Source organism: Mesoplodon bidens, assembly GCF_964165515.1.
Source record: "Mesoplodon bidens genome assembly, chromosome: 19".
Classification (NCBI taxonomy): domain Eukaryota; kingdom Metazoa; phylum Chordata; class Mammalia; order Artiodactyla; family Ziphiidae; genus Mesoplodon; species Mesoplodon bidens.
Window position 1 is genome coordinate 12,362,246 of NC_138179.1, and position 23,230 is coordinate 12,385,475.

At 48.4% G+C, this 23,230-nt stretch overlaps 1 protein-coding gene across 2 annotated transcripts in view; it reads left to right on the plus strand.

Moving 5' to 3' along the window:
• Positions 1-23,230, plus strand: part of MYO1D (myosin ID) — a 347,920-nt gene that overhangs the window by 313,196 nt on the left and 11,494 nt on the right. Inside the window, exon 22 of one of the 2 annotated variants that reach the window (XM_081218209.1) lies at positions 9,510-9,656. The exons of the other annotated variant lie outside the window; for it this stretch is intronic. Coding sequence (XP_081074335.1) covers positions 9,510-9,549 — 40 coding nt within the window. The 3' untranslated portion in view covers positions 9,550-9,656. Of the gene's footprint in view, positions 1-9,509; positions 9,657-23,230 lie in introns of those variants that run through there. 2 annotated transcript variants of the gene reach the window in all.

The following is a 23,230-nucleotide window of genomic DNA, read 5'->3' on the forward strand; positions in this document are numbered from 1 at the left end:
TAACAGTCTGTATTTTTTTCTACCCCTCATTAGTATCATGTTTTATATTTCCTTATGCGGTACATTATTATATCATAGGTTGGGACACAATTACTGTAACTTAAAAAGCGCTTTCACATACATTATCACATTCAATTGTCTTTAATAAGCCAAGCCATTTGTAAATATACTAACCCTATTTTACAGATGGACAAAAAGACTTAAAACCAAAGGCCACGGAGGCAGGAGAATTGGGGGCTTGACGAGCACACATCTTCTGGCTCCTTTGCTAGTTCCTCTTGGGTTCAGTGCCTTAAGACATCTGCCACCTGTATCTTTGTCTGGTTTAGGTCTTTGTCTTTGTTTCTCCCTGGAGAAAGGAGACTGTGCCCACTGCAGCTGGCCCTCGAACAACACGGGGGTTAGGGGTGCAACCCTCCCCGCAGTCGAAAATCCAGGTAGATTTAGTCGGCCCTCCATATACCTTGTTCCTTTGTACCCACAGATTCAACCAACCTCAGGTGGTGGAATACTGCTGTATTTACCATGGAAACGAATCTGTGTGTAAGGGGACCAGCGCGGTTCAAAGCCGTGTTGTTTAGGGCCCACTGTACTTTTCCTGCAAACCCTCACACAGCCTCCTCTGTGCCGACCTCCCCCTCCTCCTCCAGCGCCGCGGATACTGTGCATGTTTAGTAGGTGGCACTGACAGGAAATGAATTGGGGGTTTAAGACGTTATCGTTCAAGGGTCGGTCCAACTGGGAGCCCGGGGCTGTGGTCCCAGCCACAGTGAGGGGACTGGTCCCCACGTCTGTGGACCCGCGGGGAGTCAGCACAGGGCCTCCTCCGTGGCCGGGAGCCTGTCTCTGGAGAGCCTCTGGTATTGCTGCCGGGACCATGGAGAGAGTGATCGTCCCTGCCCCCGGGCATTTCTCACCTCCTGTGCCCCTTCGTCTTCCCTTGGAGAGACCATAGAAACACCATAGCCTCCTAAGCTGGAAGCCGTTCCCTAAGCTAAATGACACCCACCCCACCCCCAAATGCCACAGGAGCCCAAAGATCGCACCCCCCCAAAGTGGCACCCGTACTACCCGTGCTGGCCGCGGCCACAAAGCGCACCCAGAAATCAGATGCCCCTGTAGTCCTCTTTTTAAAAATAAATCACCACCCAGGAGGATACCACTTATCCCTAGGGAAGAGTTTTAAGATGGAACAGGAAAAGGGTCAGGGCTTCCTTCACCCCGTATTCTCCCTGAGGGAGCAGCTTCTTAGAGGTGCAGGCAGGTCCTTCCCCTCCCTTGTTCTGAGGCGTGTGTTCCTCTCCCCGCTGACCAGGATGTACACACCTCAAAGGGAAGCCTCTCCTCATCTTCCTCTGCTTCCCTCCTTGTCTCCATCGTGTGTCCGCGATGCCTTCTTGGGCTCTCCCCGCTTAAGCTGGGGGAGATGGTCCCACACTTCTTTTTTTCAATTCACAGCTGCCTGTTCCAATTTGCGGTGAATGACTCTAGAGGTGGCCTAACGCTGCAAAGCTAGATAAGAGCAGTTGCTGATTCACATCCAGGAGGGGTGGGCGTGTGTATGTGTGTGTTCGTTCCGAATTTTGATACTGGCTCTGCGTAGTGAATATAATACTGTGAAATGCTTGTTCTCTCTTATTGCTCCCGCCCTTATAATGCTTGTTGGAACTGAGTCAAAAGTCTTATCAACTGGCCCATCTACCTAAACTGTAGCTTAGTTTCTCATTGCTGCTGTAACAGATAACCACAGACTTGGTGGCTCACCAGTGGTCCCCAACCTTTTGGGCACCAGGGACTGGTTTCGTGGACGACTGTTCTTCCATGGGCGGTAATGCGAGCGCTGGGGAGCGGCAGGTGGAGCTTTGCTCGCAGGCCGGCCGCTCACCGTCTGCTGTGCGGCTGCAGAGCAGCACCGGTCTGCGGCCTGGGGGTTGGGGACCCCTGGCTTGAACAACAGAAATCTGTTTTCTCACAGTACTGCAGGTCAGTAGGCCGAAAGCAGTCAAAGTCAGTATCGCTGATTTGCTTTTGGACTAAAGGCAAGGGGTTAGCGGGACTGTGCTCCTTCCGGACGCCCTAAGGAGAATCTGCTCCTTGCCTCCTCGAGCTTCTGGGGCAGTCGGCGCCCCTTGGCTTGTGGCCGCATCCTTCCAGCCTCTGCCTCCCTGATCCTTCTCTTCTGTCCGTGTCGAATCTCCCTCTGCCTCCCTCTTACAAGGACACCTGTGATTGCCCTTAGCATCCACCTGGATAATTCAGGATCCTCTCCGTATCTCAGGATCCTTATGTAATCACATCTGCAATGTCCTTTCTTGCAATATAATGTTACAGTCACAGGTCCCAGGGGTCAGGATGTGGCTGTCTTTTGCGGGGCTGTTCTTCAGCCTACCCTCTGCCCATCCCCATAATTCCCACACGCATACCCCCAAGTTCTATGGAAGGGTTAGCTACCCTCCCTTTTGACTTCCTGAATCTGAGGAGACCAGCTTCCCAGCACTGCCCTTGTGCTTGTTATCTTTGTACTTTCTGCCATCTGCAGAAGCCACGGGGTCCTGGGTGTCTCGCAGCCAGCCCTCCAGAGGGCAGAGGACGTTAAACGTGTCCTCCAGTCAGGACACCTTCTTGCCCCAAACCTGGTGGGTCAGGACAAGCCTTAAACTGGGTAGACCCCAAACAGGCCAGTTTTGTTACCATGAGAATCAAGTTGTTTTGCATTTGCTTAGCTTTGACTCGTGCGGGGAACGTCTTGCCTCTGCCTGTCTGACGGGGGGCATCTCTAGAATGTCAAGCCAGCAAGGGTAGGAAGCAGATCCTTGGCCCCTGGCCCACGGTGCCTGGCAATATCTCAACAGACTAGACACCCAGTCACCACTCATCTTGCCCACACCCCTCGGATAGCCACGCGGGCCCCCCACCCTGCTGTGGTGGGCCACCACCAGCCAGTTATCTCACCAGCATACAGGGTGGATCTGGAGGCACCAGACACGGCTTCAGTTGCCACTAGTGTCATTCTGAAGCCCTGCATTTGGATGGAGGTCTTGCTCCTGTGACGTTTTTTCAGGCAAAAAGTTGAATCCCATGCCAAATACTGTGTTCCAGTTATAAGAGCTGCTGCATAAAGATACCACTTGATGGTGAGGGCTGGGGAAAGACACCCACTGTGAAAAGGTGAAAAATAGTCCTATGAAAAGTCGCCGTGGAGAAACCAGCGGCGGTGCTGTATGGCACTGCTGATAATTGGGGGCTCTGGCATCAGCTCCTATCTGCCAGAAGCAGAAAGTTGGGGGTGGGGAGAAGAAGGGACTTCGTGGGGACCGTATGTGACAGAACACTTCCTCTCCACTGCAAGAATTCTCTGCAAAGGAAATGGAAAGCAGTTCCAGGTGGTCAGTGGAAGATTTTTCTTGGTTGGAAACCTCTGCTATCTCCTCATCAAGAAGAACTATGCCTGGGGCTTTCCTGGTGGCGCAGTGGTTAAGAATCCTCCTGCCAATGCAGGGGACACGGGTTCGAGCCCTGGTCCGGGAAGATCCCACGTGCCACAGAGCAACTAAGCCCGTGCGCCACAACTGCTGAGCCTGCGAGCCACAGCTACTGAAGCCCGCGCGCCTAGAGCCCGTGCTCCGCAACCACAGAAGCCACCGCAATGAGAAGCCCGCGCACCGCAACAAAGAGTAGCCCCCGCTCGCCACAACTAGAGAAAGCCCGCGCGCAGCAAGGAAGACCTAACACAGCCAAAAAAAAGAGAAGAACTATGCCTTGAAAATAGGGGTCCAGACTTACCAGCCCACAAAAAACAAAGGCTTCATGCAGGAGAATGACCAGGAGACAAAGGAAAAGTCTCTAGCTCCTTCCAATTATCCAGCCCTGGTTTCCACGTTTCCTTGATGTATTTCTCTTAGACACGGACACTATCCAGGTGTCTACAGCGTCACCTTTTCATACCTGTAAGCACAATTGAAGACTTTTTTCAAACCCAGAATTCACAGAGGACTTGATCTGAATCGATACAGTGATGAACTAGAGGCTTAGAGAATGGGTTTCAGGAGCAGGGCTGGATACGGTCTGAAAACTGTACGGGAGGGAGGAAAGAAAGAGGGAGCGCTTGGTGAGTCTGCAACATCATTCAGCAAATACGTACAGACCACCTACTGTGTGCTGGGGCAGACACTGGGCTAGGGAGTGGCGAGACAACAGAGAACCAGACCCCAACCCTGCCCAGGAGTTTACAGTCTAGTTGTGGGGAGGGCGTACTGGATGAGTAAACAGGCGATGACAATCCAATGTGTTAAGTACGTTGAAGAGACAGTCAGCCTTGTCTTGAAGGATCCGAAAAGGCTCCCAAAAGTGATGCTGATGTTGAGAGTCAAATGACAAATAGAAGTTGGTCTGGAAAATGGACCAAGAGCCTTCCAGGCAGGAACAGCATGTGCAAAAAGGCCTGAAGGCAAAAGCATCATGGCAGATGGGTGTATGTGGCTGAAACCAATAGACTAACAGCTCCCTGACCCAGAGAGATGGGGAGGGAAGTGTCTCAGGGGGAGAAAAGATGGTGAGAAGCGGGAGGAAGCATGTGGTCCAGCCCAGCTCTCCCCCCAGCTGAGTAACCCAGCCTCCTGTACATTTTAGCTGTTGTCACTGAAGGGAGGCTCCCCGCAGGCCAGAAGCCTGCTTCATTCATCCTCTCTGCCTTCTTCCTGAGACCCCAAGAGACAGTGGCCCCCTCTCTCAAATTGGAAAGCTTAGAGGGAGGGCCTTAAGGAAGCTGTCAGAACCAGAGCCCACCGCAGTATCTCTCGTCTCAGACCTGATAGTTCTGGGGCAGAGAAATTGGAGTCCTAGAAGCTGAAATACATCTTCCTTTCTAGCAGGGTTCTGGATTCATCCCTAATCTGGAGCAGCTTATCGGATGCACAGCTCAGGTGTCACACCTAAGACACCAGGGGAAAAAAGTTCTTGGGATCACCTGAAAAAAAGGCACAGGGACTTTTAGAAATCACCTGATAAGAAATGTCAAGTAATGCTGACTGGAAATCAAACCACAGCAGCTGCTTTCCACAGCTGCATGCCATGTGGTGACCGTGTTTGAAGACTTTGACTATAAATGAGGCTAAAAATAACCAGGAATGTAAAACCCTTCAGGAGTCAGGTCTCTAAGTGAGGTAGCCCAAGAAATCCACATGGGTATGAGGATGGGCAAGGGGAAGGAGAGAGGGGAGGTTTGTCTTTGAGCCACTGGATCAGTGGTCAGAGGATTATCACCTGAGAGGTCGAAGAAATAACACTGCTGGACCCCAGGAGCCTGCTGTTCCCCTTTCATATTAATTGGTTCAACGTTGTGGTACCCATTTTATAGATGGTGAAAAATGTATGGTGCCACCTGAACTCTTTCAGACTGAGGATTCCTAATCTCAGCTCTAATCCAAGTCCAGTTGACTTCCTACGGAAAACAAGAGTAATGAAATGTAGAAATGTCACCTCCTCCTCGTTTCCATCCTACACCTCGGCCCTGGTAGCGTGGTGAGAGCTCGTGCCGCTCTGCTAAGAAGCAACCTTTTATTTAGTTGTGAAACTGAGACTGGGACTTTCTCTGCAGTGGAAGAAAGAGTAAGGTGACATCAGAAGGAAGCATGCTTCACCAAAGACAAAAGCAAAAGGATGCTTTTTATATTGTGGGAAACTCAAAAAGATATACTCATTTAGCCCCAAAGAAAATAGATATGCTTTCCCATACAGAGAAACCACCAATGAATATTTTTTACTGCATTTTTCTAGTAAGAAAAACGAATTTGTCCCCGGTTGTAGTAGCTCTGTAGTAATCATAATAATAGTAACCACAAATGCTTATTAAGTGTTTATACTCCAGACACTGTTGAGAAAGCTCTTTGCCACGGATCACGATTTTTTGATCTTCACAAAATCTATATGAGGGGTGATACTACCATTATCCCTATTTCATGATTAAGGAAACTGAGGCCTGGACAGGTTTAGAAATTTGCCCCCGGTCACACTGCCTGTCAGTGGAGAAGTTGGGGTTTGCTCCCACCAGACTCAACGATGCTTTAGTTCACTGCCTCAGGTTCTGTTATTTTGTCATAAAGGCTAAATAGACTGACTTCTAGAATCTTCTCCATTTCCTGTGAAGAGTTTTTTTGTTTTTCATTTGCATTTTGCTCTTTCATTATTGGTGATATCTGGTACCTTTACCCCTTCCTTTCCTCTTATAAACTAGATGAATGGACGCTGAGTTGGAAATCTGAGGTCTGGGTGACAGTTTCACTTCTGTCACTACCTACCTAAGTGATCTGGCCCAGTTCACAGCCTCTTTGGGCCTGGTTCCTCCTCTGGAAAATGAAGCTGTAGGATTGTAACAAAGGTCCACTCCTATGCTGAATACCCCCTTTTCTCTTTCCTCCTACCCCTCTTGTCCTCCCATCCCCCCATCTCTCTTCCTTCCTTCTCGTCCTGGCCACTAACAAGCCCTCAGGCCCTCCGTCCTCTGCGTCTGTGGTCTTCCGTCTTATACATGGCAGGCAGGCAGGCAGGGGATATGGTATGAGAGCACACCCTTGTCAAGAAGCTTGGGGACACGGATAGTGAGGGGATGGACAAGCAGTGTGAGATAGCTCAGTGGAACGCTGGCCATCCTCAAAAGTGTAGGGTAAATCAGTCTTGGCTTTGGGACCTCTCTGCCTCTGCTCTGGTTTTTCCTTGGTCCCCATCATTAGTGTCCTTGTACTGCCCTTCGGCTTCATATCCCAGTCCTCTTTGTACCAGGTCATCCCATCCTCCTCCTATCGTGCCTCATCTGAGCATCACGTGGTACTTGTTCTGTATCCCGTTCCCTCAGGACTCTGCTGTCTGTTAAGGAAACAGTATGGCTCATCTTCCTAGTGTGTTCACTCAGCATCGCCTCCAAGCATATACAGTACTTTATCTCGTCTTTTTTGGCTGCATTGGGTCTTCGTTGCTGCGCACGGCGATTCTCTAGTTGTGGCGAGCGGGGGCTACTCTCCGTTGCGGTGCACGGGCTTCTCATTGCGGTGGCTTCTCTTGTTACGGAGCACGGGCTCTAGGCTTGCGGGCTTCAGTAGTCATGGAGCGTGGGCTCAGCAGTTGTGACGCACAGGCTTAGTTGCTCCACGGGATGTGGGATCTTCCCGGACCAGGGCTTCCTGTGTCTCCTGTATTGGCAGGCGGATTCTTAACCACTGTGCCAGAAGGGGAGTCTTTATCTCATCTTAAGAAACATCCTAAAATTAAGAAGTCCTTCAAGAAATTATGGTGGTTTGGGGCAGAATTCTTTCATTCTGACCACCAATGGAGGGACATACTTTTGCTCCAAAGGCTTCCTAACCCTGAATCCAGTGCTTTCATGATTAGGAGAGAACACCAGGCCTCCCATGGTGAGATGGGAGTCAGGACGGCAAGTTGGGAGGATACCCCAGGAACAGAATTTATATGATAACTTTGTCATTTTTAGTTTTTCTTGTAACTACAGAACAAAAAATCATTTGTTCCTGAAGAATATGGACATTTAATTAGACATGAATATTTGAAATAGTCCGGAGAAACAGATTTACTTAATCCTGGTTGGCTGGTTAGGATTCCATGGACAAAGAAGCAATCACCAGCCATGTCTCAGCCAATTAAGGTTTTCCCAACTCATTTTAAATTATTGGGCATTCCTTTCACTAGTATCTATTTAATATTTAATATTCCTTGAAGCGCAGGCTACCAAGCAAAGGAGCAGCTTATATGAGGCCATGAAAATTCCTCTCCCTTTAACTTCCTCAGAGTTCTTTCCAGTTTGTTGATGATTGTGTGGGAATCTGTGGGCCTTCATCACACAAAGTCAGCCCCTAAAGGGAGACTGCTCCAACGTTCACCATCAGAATACTCCTTTTAGACTGCAGAAACGGCGTGCATCGCCTGAGCCTTCTCATCCCTATTTTAGGTGTGTTTCTAAGGAGTAGGTTGTTTGTCATGGTTTGGGAGAACTTCACTGTCAGGATGCAGTGACACTAGGGGGAGGCACGCCCATCTGTCCCTAAGGGAGAGGTCCAGAGGGAATAAATAGCCTGCTGGCCAGAATGTTCTAGATGTTTCCCTGCTTAAAGCAGCCCTCAAGGTTAGAGCCTCTCTCAAGGCCGAGTTCTAGAATTCTCAGCTTCCAGAATGGAGGTTTGGTCTCTACAGTCAGTCCTTTAAAAGACAGTGTGTTATCTATAGGCCTTGCTGAGCAGAGGGGGCTCATTCCCTGCCCTGTGTTCTCAGCATCTTAGCCCTTCCATTCCCTGTTTATTCTCCAGCTGCCGGGAAGATGAGCTTTGCCAGTCATCTTTGACTATGATCAGGTCAGAATTCTGGGACACAAGAGTAATCGCAGTTTGCATTTCTCATTCTTATTCATGGTTTTTCTGTCCCTGGCTGTGGCAGGGTCTGGTTGAGAAGACTCCTCCCGTACCCTGGGATGCCAGCGTGCCTTCCCAGATGGTCCCCAACTACTTAGGACTCTTGCAGTAGACACAGTGCCTGTCCAGAAAGAGAGACCCAGTTGTATGGGTCAGGAAAGGGCCCTCCGTTCAGTCAGAGACGGCGCCCTCTCATTCCTGCGAATCCCACAGCTCGCAGAGCAGCTGGGAGCCAGCCCCTGCCAGCCCATGCTGCCCTGTCAACATGCCCGGTATTCATCAACATCCCTCTTTATTTTCTTACCAAGTATGATGCTCCAGACCCAGGCGAGATGTGTCATACAGGGGGGACTTCACCTGGTGGATAAGAAGGCACCTGTTCCTGCCCATGCTCTGCTGAGTTTTCAAAAACTTCCCAGACACACCCGTTGGTCTTTGTTTGCCTTCACGGCGAGGCCTTAAGGCATCCTGCTCCCAGGATGTTTCTGGGCCCAGTCCCTCTTACACTCAGGAGGCTGGTCTCCGGAAGTCCTCTCTGCAGATTTCACTTGTGCACCGTGGCCAGCCATCGCCCTACCCTGGGATGTGGCGAGTCCCATCATGGGCTCAGCAGTTGCAGCGATGATTAAGGCCAGTTTCTGCCCTCAGAGTACAGTTTCATGAGCTTTTCCCTGTTTGTGCTGAAATACAGTTTGAGAGAGGATACCATGGGGTGGGGCTTCAAGTACCCAAAAAAAAAAAAAAGGTGCACAGATTGATTTTCTTTTTCTGGAGCAGGAATCTGAGCAGGAAAATTGTCACGTGTGGCAAACTGCTGCAGGATGGTTCCCGTGGGCCTTGGTCTTCAGGGTTTCCGCTAATCCTATTTCACATGTCTGCAGGCTAGCCCTTTCTCCTCCCTTTCCTTTTAACTATTTCTGGCTAATTCACAGCCCTGGTTTTTTTTTTAAAAAAAAACGGAAGGGAGGGAGGAAGGAAGGAAAGCAAGAGAGAAAGAAAGTCTATTTGCCCAAATATTCCGTTTCTTGATGTTTTTGTCTTAAACCAGTCACATACCCTTAGCTAACCCAAATCCTTATTCCCATTCCCTTTTAGCAACCCAGTGAGCTCATCAATATGCCAGCAGATGATCTAAGCCCCCAATTATCACCTTCTCTAGAAAGACAAACAAACAAAAACAGCCGGAAGGAGGGAGGGCGGATTGGAAGCGGGTGCACGATAAATGATGCATAAAACTACAGCCTAAAAGGGGCCCCCGCCACCCGGCCCCTCGGTGGGCATGCGTGTGTGTGAGCACACATTTTCCACCCGCCGGCCGAAGCACCCCAGCTCCGGGCCGGCGGCGGCAGCGGCGGCATTTTAATGTCAGATGGAATCGCTAATGCCCGCGTTGCCATGGCGACCGCGGGAGCGGCGGAGCTAAAAGCCTCTGCCTGGGCCCGGCGCCGCCTCCCCCGCGGCAGCCCACCCGGGCGGTGCAGATTCGCTTTGTCTTGCTCGCTCCCCGCCTCCTCCCTCTCCCTCTCTCCCTCTCTCTTTCCTTTTTCATCCCCCCTCTCCCTCTCTCCCTCTCTCTTTCCTTTTTCATCCCCCCTCTCCCTCTCTCTTTCCTTTTTCATCCCCCCTCTCCCCCTCTTCCATCCTCCCTCCCCTCCCGGACTCCCTCTCCTTTGTTGCCCCGCCCCCACGCTCCCCGGCACCAGCCCTTCCCGAGCTGCCGCAGGTCCTGGACCCCTGGCCTCCGCTCCGCCGCAGGTGCCGGATCAAGCAGCCCGCGCTCCCCTCACCCGGAGGCATAGACAGGCCCGGGGCCCGTTTGTTATTCTTGGGGACCTTAATGCCTCACTTGAAACCAGTCTTTTAAAAAGAGGATTAAACAGATGTATATGTATGACTGATTCACTTTGTTATAAAGCAGAAACTAATAAAAAAAATTTTTTAAATTAAATTAAATTAAAAAAATAAAAATAAAAAGAGGATTAAGAAAACAAGAAGTATTGTTCTTCCCACACCTGGACGTCTGCCCTTCGGCACATGGGCTGCCTCTCTGCCCCCGGCCCGCCGTGGTCACCCTGGCGTGAGAGGACCGGCCGAGGCCCCCCGCGGCCGCTCGTTGCCCCCCGCCGCTCCCCAGAGTGACTGGAGCTGACGGTCATGGAAATGCACATGCCTCATCTGGCCTCGGAGAGAACGCAGCAGCTATGGCAGTTCCTCACCTAGATGGGGTTTGCTGCCCCCAGAGCAGAAATACCAGGGCTTCCAGGGCCTGCACTCCTGATTGGGGGCAGGGGGCGGGGTGGGGGGTAGTGTTCTCTGCTGCTATTAGCATCCACCTAAGCTGGTAATGAAGAGCACTGAGACCATAGTAATGACCCCCAACCCATAACCCTTGTGTCATCCATCTTTGATAGCAGCTCTAATGGCACTGGCTTAAGATGTCAGATTAGCTCATGGTCTAGCTGATGCCCTCATCTTCGAGGGAAAAAAAAAAAAAAAGCAAAAGGAAAACAGATATGTGCCACTCTATTGGAGTGTCTGTAAAAAGGACACACCATGGTCTAATTAGATTTTAAAAATAAAAGGCATTTTCTAGACACCAACTGTATCCAACACATAGTTAGGTATTTGGTTTAACGCTCTGTTTTGGAATGACTTCTTCCATGTTCTGAAGGCTACACCTAGTATTTAAATGATGAAACACTGATTAATAGCCAGCAACCTTGGACCACTCTTACTTACCATGGTCTTGAGTCAGTGGCTCTGCAGTATCATCTTGCTTCCATAACATACCATGGCCCCATCACTGTCATTCCTACATCTGAAATGAAAGGTACGCCTTTAAGATGGTTAAAGGCTGGGGTTTTGCTTTAGAGTCCCTGCCCCCCAGTGAGTATACACATATATGTATGTATGTATTGGCTACATTCACACAGAACAATGCCTGCACGGATGCACACACAGTAAGTGGAACTGCGGTTGCCTCTAGGGAACACTTTCCCCAAGAGTAGATGAGACTAGACTACACCCCCCACTGGTTCCAAAGCATTCTGCACTTTTTACGTTCAGAGCTCTTCCCAGAATTAGGGATAAACAGTGACAAACAGTGATGAGTGTGTAATTCATGTTTACGTACGTCTCCACACCAGACTAAGCTTGGTGAGGGCAGGAGCAACACTTGTCTTTTATGCCCCTGTATCTTCAAGGGCCAGCACACATTCAGGATTTAGTATGTATCTATTGAATGAAGAGATGAGAAGTGGACAAGAAAGCGGGTGCTGATGGGGCCTGGGGGCTGTCCGGAGGGTGAGCAGGGGTGCCAGGAGGGGTGCCCATTTCCACGGTCATCTTGTGAGCTTAGGGGCCCCGCAGGGACTCCACCCTTCCTGTACAAAGTACCTCAATAAAGTTGTTCTAAGTAATTCTTGTGTAACTAGAATATGTCTGAAACTCATCATAATAAAAAGCTTGATGAATCAGTTAAATTGTCAAATAAGGGGAGCTCTGTCATTTGCCAAGCCAGTTCCTGAGCAGCTGACTGGAGCCCTTACCCAAGGCAAGGCAAGGCAGCCCTTCTTTCTGGTCCTTCCCAGGGAAGGTGACGCTTCGGTGTTCTGCAGCAAGGGCTCACAGGGGTACTGCCCAGGGCTTTAAAACACTAACAAGGGCTTCCCTGGTGGCGCAGCGGTTAAGAATCCGCCTGCCAATGCAGGGGACACGGGTTCGAGCCCTGGTCCGGGAAGATCCCACATGCCGCGGGGCAACTGGGCCCGTGAGCCATGGCCGCTGAGCCTGCGTGTCCGGAGCCTGTGCTCCGCAACAAGAGAGGCCACGACAGTGAGAGGCCCGTGTACCGCAATGAAGAGTGGCCCCTGCTCGCCACAACTAGAGAAAGCCCTCGCACAGAAACGAAGACCCAACACAGCCAAAAATAAATAAATTAAAATAAATAAATTAAAAAAAAAAAAACTAACAAACATCCAGGGGCCCACATGCAGACTGGCTGATCAGTCTCTCCAAGTAAGGACTGACCACTGCTTTTCAGATGCTCCTCTGACGATTCTGATGCTCAGTCAAGGTTAACAGTGTTGCTCTGTGGGCTCCCAGAAATGGAGGTAAAGGGGAAGCAAGAAACTCACCAAACCCAGAGATTCGGCTTCAGCTGTGAAGCTGATGCTGATACACTTTAGGCTGAACAAAGAGATGATTGGCTTCAGCCCACTTCAGGTTGTTTCAGCACTGCTCACAGAACCTCTCTTTGCCTTAAAAAGCCTGCGGGTCCCGTCCTTTGACAGTCGTTTAATACAAATCTGAAACTGTCTAATCAGGGCACGAACCATTTTTCAGACTTGCCCAGGCAGGAGTGACCTAAATATTACTCAGGGTGTCTGACTTCCAGCCCCAGAGGAAGAGTGTATTTGGTCTGTTTTTATGCTGCTGAAGTTGAGCCAGTCATTCAAGGTCCCCATAGGGATGGCTGAATCATTCGATGCTATGAATTAGTTCTTTAGACCGAATGCAGTGGTGCAGTTATTATTGAATTAGTCACTTTTCAATAGCATCACTTGTGCACTCAATCTAATTTGTTGTGCCATTTTTAATTGATGTGAGCTAAAATGAGCAGAACCTGGAGGGTTTGGTGGGAGTGGCCCAGCCCATCTATACCGGCCAGGTATGAAGAGTAGATCTCTGGAAAACATGGCGGCAGATTTCTCTGCTCTCTCTCCAAGGTAACCCTGCAGGCAGTAAATAGAGCCTGTACTAGAAGCCACGAAAGCTGTAAACACACACAGCAGGGAAATCTGCCTAAATTGCCCAACAAGATATCAGGTGCAATTGACTTTCCACTAGAAGTGTGTCTGCCCGCAAGGTCAAGGCAAATTTGGCAAGAAGCCACATGGAGACACTTTACGTTGAAATCTCTTAGGAAACTGAGGACAGGGAAATGAAGGTTAGTCTTGGGCTCTCCAATCAAGTTAGTGATTGTGGAGAGAACAGGAACTCTTCAGGTCAAGCAGGAAAAGCACCAATGTGGCCTGGGCAAACCCACACTGTCTTTCCCAGCCAGCAAGCTCCAGCGTGGATCCAAACAACCCATTTCTGGGAACTTAAAATAAAAACTAAGATAGCAGTCGAATGGTCTCAAGTCCCCTACAGGGCCTTTGATGTGTATCCCAGCAGCAGCAGCATGGCGAATGGTTTCTGTAATGTGGGATTCCCGGGCAAGTGGGCCTGGACCACCGCCACTGGTTCCTCTCTCATTATAGGGCCAGAAATAGATGCCGCATCCCAGGAAAGGGGAAGTAAGGCTGCATGGAATGTTTCATCTGTTGGAATATTGTTCTGTGCCGCCTGACAAGATTACTGAGTTCTCAGTTCTGTAGCAGTGGCATTGAGTAAGAGTCTGAAAATTGATGCATTATGTACTTGCTTAAAATAGCAAATGCAGAATAGGAAAAGCAGAGCTGCTAAGAAGTGTGCAGAACATATTGATGGAAAGGCCTGTGTTGCCTCTGTCATTACCAGCATGAAAGGGTGTATTGGAGCAGGGGGTGGATTTTCCATCAAAAGCATTCGTGTGGTAAAGGCTTCTGTACCACAATGAGTCAGGGGTACATTTTTTATCTAACATGACTGAGTGCAAAGCCTTCTGTTCTCAAACAGGTGGTAGAAAGTGAGCAATTTGTTTCTTTTCATCTCAGTGTTCTGGGTTGGTTCATGAGATAGTTGCTTCTATTTTAACCTTGTTGAGTTCCCCCTTAGAACAGAAATCCCCAGTTACTTGCTACCTAATCAGATATTCCGCACTGTGGATCACAGCTGCCTGGATGGGCAGCAAGGTTTAGTGCGAGTGAGGTGGAAAGTGCATAAAAGGAATGTGTCATCTGCCCCCGAGAAGAAAGCATCATCTTCTGTCAGCATAGATGGGATTTTAAAATACTCAAGAACAAGTTAAAAGGGCCTTCTGGAATCGACGAGCCTTTTTACCAATATGGCCCTAGGAGGTGGCATGGTTATTGCTTAAGGGCTATCCATGGTCAAGCAAAGAGGCCTTGAGACACAAGGGCAAGGGTCCCTTCAGCCCCTGTATCAATTGTTTAACCAACATTCTAAACATAAGAACCTCCTTCTTTAAAGCACTTGGCTGCATTAACAGACGTTCAAGGGGCACTTACTCCGAGCCAGGCATTGCCCTATAGCCCCTGTGCCTATGTATATTGTGTCCTTTAACTCTCACCAAAACCCTTTGGAAAAGCATTACCACTGTTTATTATCCCAGTTCAGGAAACCAAGCTTCAAAGGATAAGTGATCACCCAGAGCTATACAGCTGGATTCACACCCTAGACTGGCTGATTACAAAGGCCTGTTCTCTCTACCAGGCCCCGTTGTCTCCTGTCTTGATTAAGCAACATTCCTAGAAATACACAGAACCTGGAAGTCCCCAGTCCCCGTCTCTTCCCTGCTTCTGCTGCCAGCTGGAATGTCTGACTCCCGGGTGTGTTATAGCCAGAGTTCCAAAGGACTGGTTAGTCTCCACAAGAAATCACTTTTTCCAGGCTCAGCAAGCAGCTGGATGTGCAAACTGCCCCTACATGGGAACTTGAACTAACTGTTCAGTAAACCATAATGTGCTGATTGTTGTTGGACAGTGACCAGTTTCCGGTTTCCTATAGGTCACCACAATTCTAGAGAATGTGACCTTTTATTTGCAGAGCAAGAATTAGGCCTTTCTTTTCCTCCCCACCCCCACCCTTTATAATTTGCACTATTGCTCCTAAGAATACTGCTTTTAAAGTTTGGACATTTTCAGATAAAAATTGCTGGAAAGAATGGTGGGAAAAGGATCAACAAGTAGACTATTGATGGGCTTCCCTGGTGGCACAGTGGCTAAGAATCCGCCTGCCAATGCAGGGGACACGGGTTCGAGCCCTGGTCTGGGAAGATCCCACATGCCACGGAGCAACTAAGCCCGTGTGCCACAACTACTGAGTCTGCCCTCTAGAGCCCATGAGCCACAACTGCTGAGCCTGCGTGCCACAACTACTGAAGCCCGTGCGCCCTAGAGCCTGTGCTCTGCAACAACAGAAGCCACCGCAATGAGAAGCCCGCGCGCAGTGACCAAGACCCAAGGCAGCCAAAAATAAATAAATAAATAAATTTTAATAAAAAAACCATTAAGACTTCCCTGGTGGTCTAGTGGTTAAGACTGCACTTCTACTGCAGGGGGCTCAGGTTCAAACCCTACTCAGGGAACTAAGATCCTGCATGCCATGGGGCGTGGCCAAAAAAAAAGACCATTGAATAAAAAGTGAGAAACGTTAAGGAGTTTAGGGTGCGTGAGAATGGTAGTCAGGCTGCTCACTTGCCATTTTAACACTGAATTGTCAAATTGGAGGCTTATTTGCTTAATGCAGCACGGAACCAGGATAATATTGTAAATACTTTATAGCAGAATTTGCTTACAAAATAGGTTTGGGAAACAATTTTGATATATGATCTCCCCACTGGATCACACAGTCCTTTAAGGGAGGGAGAACAATGACGTGTATGTCCCCCAGTGAGTCCTCATAACATGGAGCGAAACCCTTTGGATCATTTCCAGAGGAGGTGAAACTCCACATTGTCCAAAACCAAACTCACTCTCTGTTTCCTTCTCCATCACCCACGCTGACAACCTAGGGATGTGGAAGACTCTACCTTTTACCATCTACGTTCAGTGGTCACCAAATTCTTGCTCTGAAGCGTCTCTCAAACTTGACCTGTCTCTGCCCTCTTAACAACCACAGCCCTTTCTTCCCTGATTTACAGTTTCCTACCTGGTCTGCCTGCTTTTAAATGCCCCCATCAGTCTATCCTCCACATCACCTGTTTCCTAACAATTTCACGTATTCGCTCGTTTATTAAATAAGCACCTACTTTATGCCAGACGCTCTTAGGCACAGAGATAAGGAGGAGGTCCCATTCCCATGGAGCTTCCCTTTAGGAAGGGGGTGGGAGCCATAGGAAGACAGACAGTGAACAAGCCAAGAATCAAATAGGTCAGTTTCAGGTAGCGGTAAGTGCACGGATGAAAACCAAGTACTATCTCTCTTCTCCACTCAAGGATCCTTAAGAGAGCCCCCACTGCTTGCAGAGTTAAGCCTAAACTCCTCATCCGTTATCTACCCCAGCCTCTCTCCCACCACAGTCTCCAGACACAGTTGCATCCTGAACTACAGCCCCACGCTCGCCGTTCCCTGCACATTCTCTAAATTTCGCTCTTAGGCTTCACCAAGGTCATCCCTGTTCGTCCACGTCCTCCTCACCCTCCCAGGGGCAGTTCGTCACCTCCTGTCTTTGGGTTTTGGAGATCTGGGCTGGGGAGGCCCAGGTAGGCTGCAGGGAGGGAGGGCAACTAGAGCTTGAGGGACGTCACTGGAGGGAGGAGAGATGCCGGCCAAGCTGGGCGAGGCCGCTAGGCTGAGGGTGTGCCTGTTCCACGGGGATTCAGCACCCTGCCCCGCGGCTCTGGCTTCCTCCACGTGGATGGGGAGCAGCGTGAGGAAGACAGATCAGGTCACATTCCGGACCGGGGTGCTGAGAGCCCATTTTATTCCCATGATGCATCTGCATTTCAAAGCCTCAAGCTCCACGGCCCAAGTGGCTGCACCCAGCAGCAAGCAGGAAGCAGGCAGAATCCTTCACTCCCCCCACCCTGTGCTTCCTGAGCGCACCCTGCAGCCCTTTAAGGGTGCCTTACATAGTAGCTATTTGTCAGCAAGTCGGCCTCCCTCCCCAGACTCTGAGCTTCTTGAGAACGGAGGCTGTTTTGTTATTTATCTTCTATCCCAGAGCCTTAGACGCAGATATTTGATGTAGGACATATTTCAAGATAAAGCCAAGGAATTCATGAGCTCATGGCAAGACTTCTTCTTAGTTCTCAAACCTGTTCAAAAGTGCCATCATTAATCTTATTTAAGCATTCTTTGATGACTCTCTTTTTAGTATATATGTCGTGTGTGTGTGTGGGGGGCTGCAAACCGCCTGTAATGCCCACTTCTCGAATGGCAGAGACTGGGGTCCCACAAACTCCCCTGTGCAGTGGGCCACAGCCCCACACACATAGAAGCTCAGATGCTTCTTGATGATGGTGAATAGAACAGGTAGATACAGAATGGTATTCCAACAAACCACTAAAAATCATCTGTTCAAAGGAAGATGTGGGTCCTGGTTTGTGTTCAGTCCAGTCTTATTTAGCACCTTCATTAATGATGTGAATAGAAAATAAACACCAATGTTCACAGACGGAGCTAACTTGGAGGTACTGTTAACAGAAGTGTCAGGATAGGAGGAGCAGAAATGTAAGCAGGAAACAGCCAAGATGGAAAAAAAGAAGCTTAATACAGCCAAGGGCAAAAAAAAATCTCTCAAACAGATATTTTTTGATAAAATAAAGCCCCAAAGACAATAGAGCAAATCACTGAGATGAGAAGTTGAAGGGAGACAGAGAAAGAAGGGAGAGGTGGGAAGAGAGAGGAGGTCACGGAAGGTGGGATGGACGCAGAGGACCTGAGCTCAGGCTCCAGAGCCGACACCCTCTTGTTGGAGGTGATGGGGCGGCGCCCTGAGGGGACACCACCCCCCAGCTGTGATGCCGCTCTGCGCACAGCTGCCATCCCATTCGTTTTGTGGTAGAGGTTTGGTTTGGTGGTGTTTGGTTTTGTTGCTTCTGTTTTCTGGTTCTTTTAGTTCAGTTTTGAAAGGTTTCATTATCCCCGGCATAAAGCATCAATTTGGACATTTTGGGAGAGACAGAGGAATGCAGCCTGTTAAAGAGTCCAGATTCCAAATATATAAAGCAAAGTGGAGCATCCTCACTGCCTTGGTCTCTAATGTTGGTGGAAGGGAAACAAATCCAAGGGCCGAGCAGCAGTCACTGGGCCTCTCAGGATGGGCTCAGCCGGGCCACGTCCAGCACACAGAGGCCAGGCCTGGGTCCGCCTCGCCAGGGGAGGGCCCCCGACGCACGAAGAATAGGAACCTTCTGGTTGACAAAGCCAGAAGCCAGGAGCCTCCAGAGAGCAACAGTCCTCCTCAGGGACTCCAGCTGGAAAGTCAAGATGCCAGTGTGTGCCGGGGCATGGTTTTAAAAAGTACATGAATTCTCCAAGCACCAGGAGAGCACCCCTTCTTTGACAGCCTGGAATCAACCAGGCCTGGAAACACCAATGTAAAATGTTGTAAATGCCCAGGAAGCGAACGACAAGTGACAGTGGGGGTCATGGCTGTGGGTCAGGATGCCCCAACCTTAGCACCATGACAGGAGATTCCAAATGCTATTTCCTGACTCGTAAGCACCAAGTATTAAAGAATTGCGCGCAGCAGAGGTATTGCCCCAGGCTACAGCTAGACACATCCATCCATCTGAGGTCTAAATGCAACGGGGCAAAAACGTAAATAAAATAAATAAATAAATGGAAGGGGGCTTCAATGTGTCACTCAAGAAACAGACACCCACCTTCCAGCTGTGCAGAACTCCTTGACCTTGCTAAGCTTCTGTGCCCTCATCTATGGCGTGGGCATAATGACAGTGCCTCATAAGGTGTCAGCAAGGATTGAATGAGATGATACATGTAAAATGTTTAATACAGTGCCTAGTGTGTGGAAAATTCTCCATAAGTGGAAGATGATGATTGTCAAGCTCCCCTCCCCCAATCCAAGACCCCTTTTACAGCTACACAAGACGCACTGCTAAGTAGCACCAGCCATAGCCAGCAGACGGCTAAGTGATCATGGGGCATATCTGTTCACATTACTCCAGGTATTACTGAGAAACATGCATAGAACCAGTGTCTACTCATCTCCATTCAACCTCAAAAAAAAAAAAAAAAAAAGACAACACGTTCATTGATGTAATTCCTGGAACTTATTCAACCTTGCCTGTATGTTTCCAAAACTCCATGAGTGCAAACGTTTGTCATCCTACGAACACTCTTGTTTCCCTGAGAACTTCATTAGCAATGGAGCAGCAGCACCTAATATGTGAGAGTTTGGATTTACAGAGCAGAGTCATGGTCCACTTTGCAGAAGGGTTCTTTGGCTCCCGAAAAGCATCCTTGGAACAGTGAGCATCCCTGGGGCCTCTTCATCTGCCTTAATCACACTCTACACCTCAACACACCCTTGCACAGAGCACAGTGCCAGGAGGGCACCTGCTCCCCAAAGCCCAGCCCCTGCTCACCGATGGCACCAACCCACTTCTCAACAACACTGCTTTGAAGATGCCTGACATTGCCCTCGGGTCTTCTGGTTAGTGTCTGATGTCGAAGTGAGTCCCAACTGCTTTCTTAATTATGTCTCTTTAAAAAATTCATTCTTGGGGCTTCCCTGGTGGCACAGTGGTTGAGAATCTGCCTACCAATGCAGGGGACACGGGCTCGTGCCCCGGTCTGGAAAGATCCCACATGCCGCGGAGCAACTAGGCCTGTGAGCCACAACTACTGAGCCTGCGTGTCTGGAGCCTGTGCTCCGCAACGAGAGGCTGCGATAGTGAGAGGCCCGCGCACCGAGATGAAGAGTGGCCCCCACTTGCCGCAACTAGAGAAAGCCCCCGCACAGAAACGAAGACCCAATGCAGCCATAAATAAATAAATTTTTAAAAATTTTTAAAATTCATTCTTTCTGTAGACAGTTATGGAACTCCTATTCCGTATCAGATGCTGCCCTAGGAGCTCTTGATTGGGGGATGAAAACTGCTCGGAAGCACTTAGTAAGTAGGGAGCTCAGCTAACGATTATATTCTAATGACTATTTTAGTGGCAGTGTGCACAGAGGTTGAGACTTGGACTCCAGCCCGGGTGCCTGGGTTCAAATCTGGCTCCACTGTGTGACCTTGGCAGGTACTTAGCCTTGTTGGGCTTCATATCCTCTTCTGAAAATGGAACTTACTTCGTGCTGTCATGAGGATTTCATGAGTTGCTATTTGTAAAGCACTCTGCAAAAAAGCATACAAGGACTTCCCTGGTGGCGCAGTGGTTAAGAATCCACCTGCCAATTCAGGGGACATGGGTTCAAGCCCTGGTCCAGGAAGATTCCCCAAGCTGCGGAGCAACTAAGCCCCTGTGCCACAAATACTGAGCCCGCGTGCCACAACTACTGAAGCCCATGTGCTGCAACTACTGAAGGCCACGTGGCCTAGAGCCCGTGCTCCACAACAAGAGAAGCCACTGCACTGAGTAGCCCATGCACTTCAACGAAGAGTAGCCCCCGCTCACCACAACTAGAGAAAGCCAGTGCACAGCAAGGAAGACCCAATGCAGCCAAAAATAAATAAATAAATAAATAAATATTTTTAAAAAAGCATACAGTACTTACTATTATTATTATATTCTCCTTTTATTTGATTTCTATTTGTATTGCATTATAGTCAGAGAAGATAGTTTCAGTCAGATGTTAATTCTTAAGTATTTATTGAACCACCTTTTAGGGTCTGTTACCTATTCCAAGTGTACTTCAAAACAACATGTGTTATGGTCACCTTATCTTTGATAAAGGAGGCAGGAATGTACAGTGGAGAAAGGACAGCCTTTTCAATAAGTGGTGCTGGGAAAACTGGACAGCTACATGTAAAAGTATGAGATTAGATCACTCCCTAACACCATACACAAAAATAAGCTCAAAATGGATTAAAGACCTAAATGTAAGGCCAGAAACTATCAAACTCTTAGAGGAAAACATAGGCAGAACACTCTTATGTCATAAATCATAGCAAGATCCTTTTTGACCCACCTCCTAGAGAAATGGAAATAAATACAAAAATAAACAAATGGGACCTAATGAAACTTAAAAGCTTTTGCACAGCAAAGGAAACCATAAATAAGACCAAAAGACAACCCTCAGAATGGGAGAAAATATTTGCAAATGAAGCAACTGACAAAGGATTAATCTCCAAAACATACAAGCAGCTCATGCAGCTCAATAGCAAAAAACCAAACAACCCAATCCAAAAATGGGCAGAAGACCTAAATAGACATTTCTCCAAAGAACATATACAGACTGCCAACAAACACATGAAAGAATGCTCAACATCACTAATCATTAGAGAAATGCAAATCAAAACTACAATGAGATATCATCTCACACCAGTCAGAATGGTCAGCATCAAAAAATCTAGAAACAATAAATGCTGGAGAGGGTGTGGAGAAAAGGGAACCCTCTTGCACTGCTGGTGGGAATGTGAATTGGTACAGCCACTATGGAGAACAGTATGGAGGTTCCTTAAAAAACTACAAATAGAACTACCATATGACCCAGCAATCCCACTACTAGGCATATACCCTGAGAAAACCATAATTCAAAAAGAGACATGTACCAAAATGTTCATTGCAGCTCTATTTACAATAGCCCGGAGATGGAAACAACCTAAGTGTCCATCATCGGATGAATGGATAAAGAAGATGTGGCACATATATATACAATGGAATATTACTCAGCCATAAAAAGAAACGAAATTGAACTATTTGTAATGAGGTCGATAGACCTGGAGTCTGTCATACAGAGTGAAGTAAGTCAGAAAGAGAAAGACAAATACCGTATACTAACACACACATATGGAATTTAAGAAAAAAAAAATGTCATGAAGAGCCTGGGGGTAGAACAGGAATAAAGACACAGACCTACTTGAGAATGGACTTGAGGATATGGGGAGGGGGAAGCGTAGGGTGTGACAGAGCGGGAGAGAGGCATGGACATATATACACTACCAAACGTAAGGTAGATAGCTAGTGGGAAGCAGCCGCATAGCACAGGGAGATCAGCTCGGTGCCTTGTGACCGCCTGGAGGGGTGGGATAGGGAGGGTGGGAGGGAGGGAGACGCGAGAGGGAAGGGATATGGGAACAGATGTATATGTATGGCTGATTCACTTTGTTATAAAGCAGAAACTAATTAAAAAAAAAAACAAACGTGTGTTCTCTAATTGTTGGGCGTAGTTGAGCACACAAGCTTAATAATTGGGTTCAAATCTATGTTATTAATTGGGTTCAAGTCTATGTTCTTTTAATATCTGCAGATCTATACGTTTTGGGGAAAAGTATATTAAGATTGTTGACTATTTGCAGACATGTCATTATATCTTTGCAGAGCTCACGCCATCTCACACACACGTTATTAACTTTTATTTTCTGGAGTGTATCTTCCTGGTGAACGACTCCTTAATAAAGGAGACAGTTATCTCACGAGTTCTTTCCCCAGCAGCGCTGTTTGCCAGCTTTCTTGTGATTAACATTTGCCTTATGTATCTTGTTCCATTCCCTTAACTTTCCTTTGTCATTAGGCTCTAGATGGGTCTCTTGCAAATAGTCTTATAGCTGCATTTCTCAATTCCATCTGAGAACTCCCTTTTAAAAGGGATTCACATCCATGTCAGTTTGTGTTTTCTCGTCCTCATGTTTCTTTGCTCCTTTTATTCCCCTTTCCTCCCTTCCATTAAGTGAAGCAGACTTTCTTCTCTGGAACGTGTACGCTGCCGTCTCACGGTCTCATTTACTGTCAGTTGCCTTCATTCCCCAGCTTGTCTGTGGAGCCTGAAGTTCATCAGCCCCCCTACCCTCCTCCCAGATGAGACAGGGACCTTGAAATGCTTCCCTGGGATCACACCCCGTCTCTCATGTTGTTCTTCTCCAAGATGTCGTTCAGCGTTGGTTTAAACCCCCAAATAGTCACCTTCGTTGGTGCTGCGTTTACAGTGAATGCTTACTTAGATTGACCTGCGTGTTTGCCTGTTTGTCTGCTCCCCATGCGTCGCCCACACACCACTCTTTTCCTCTGTATCCATTGTC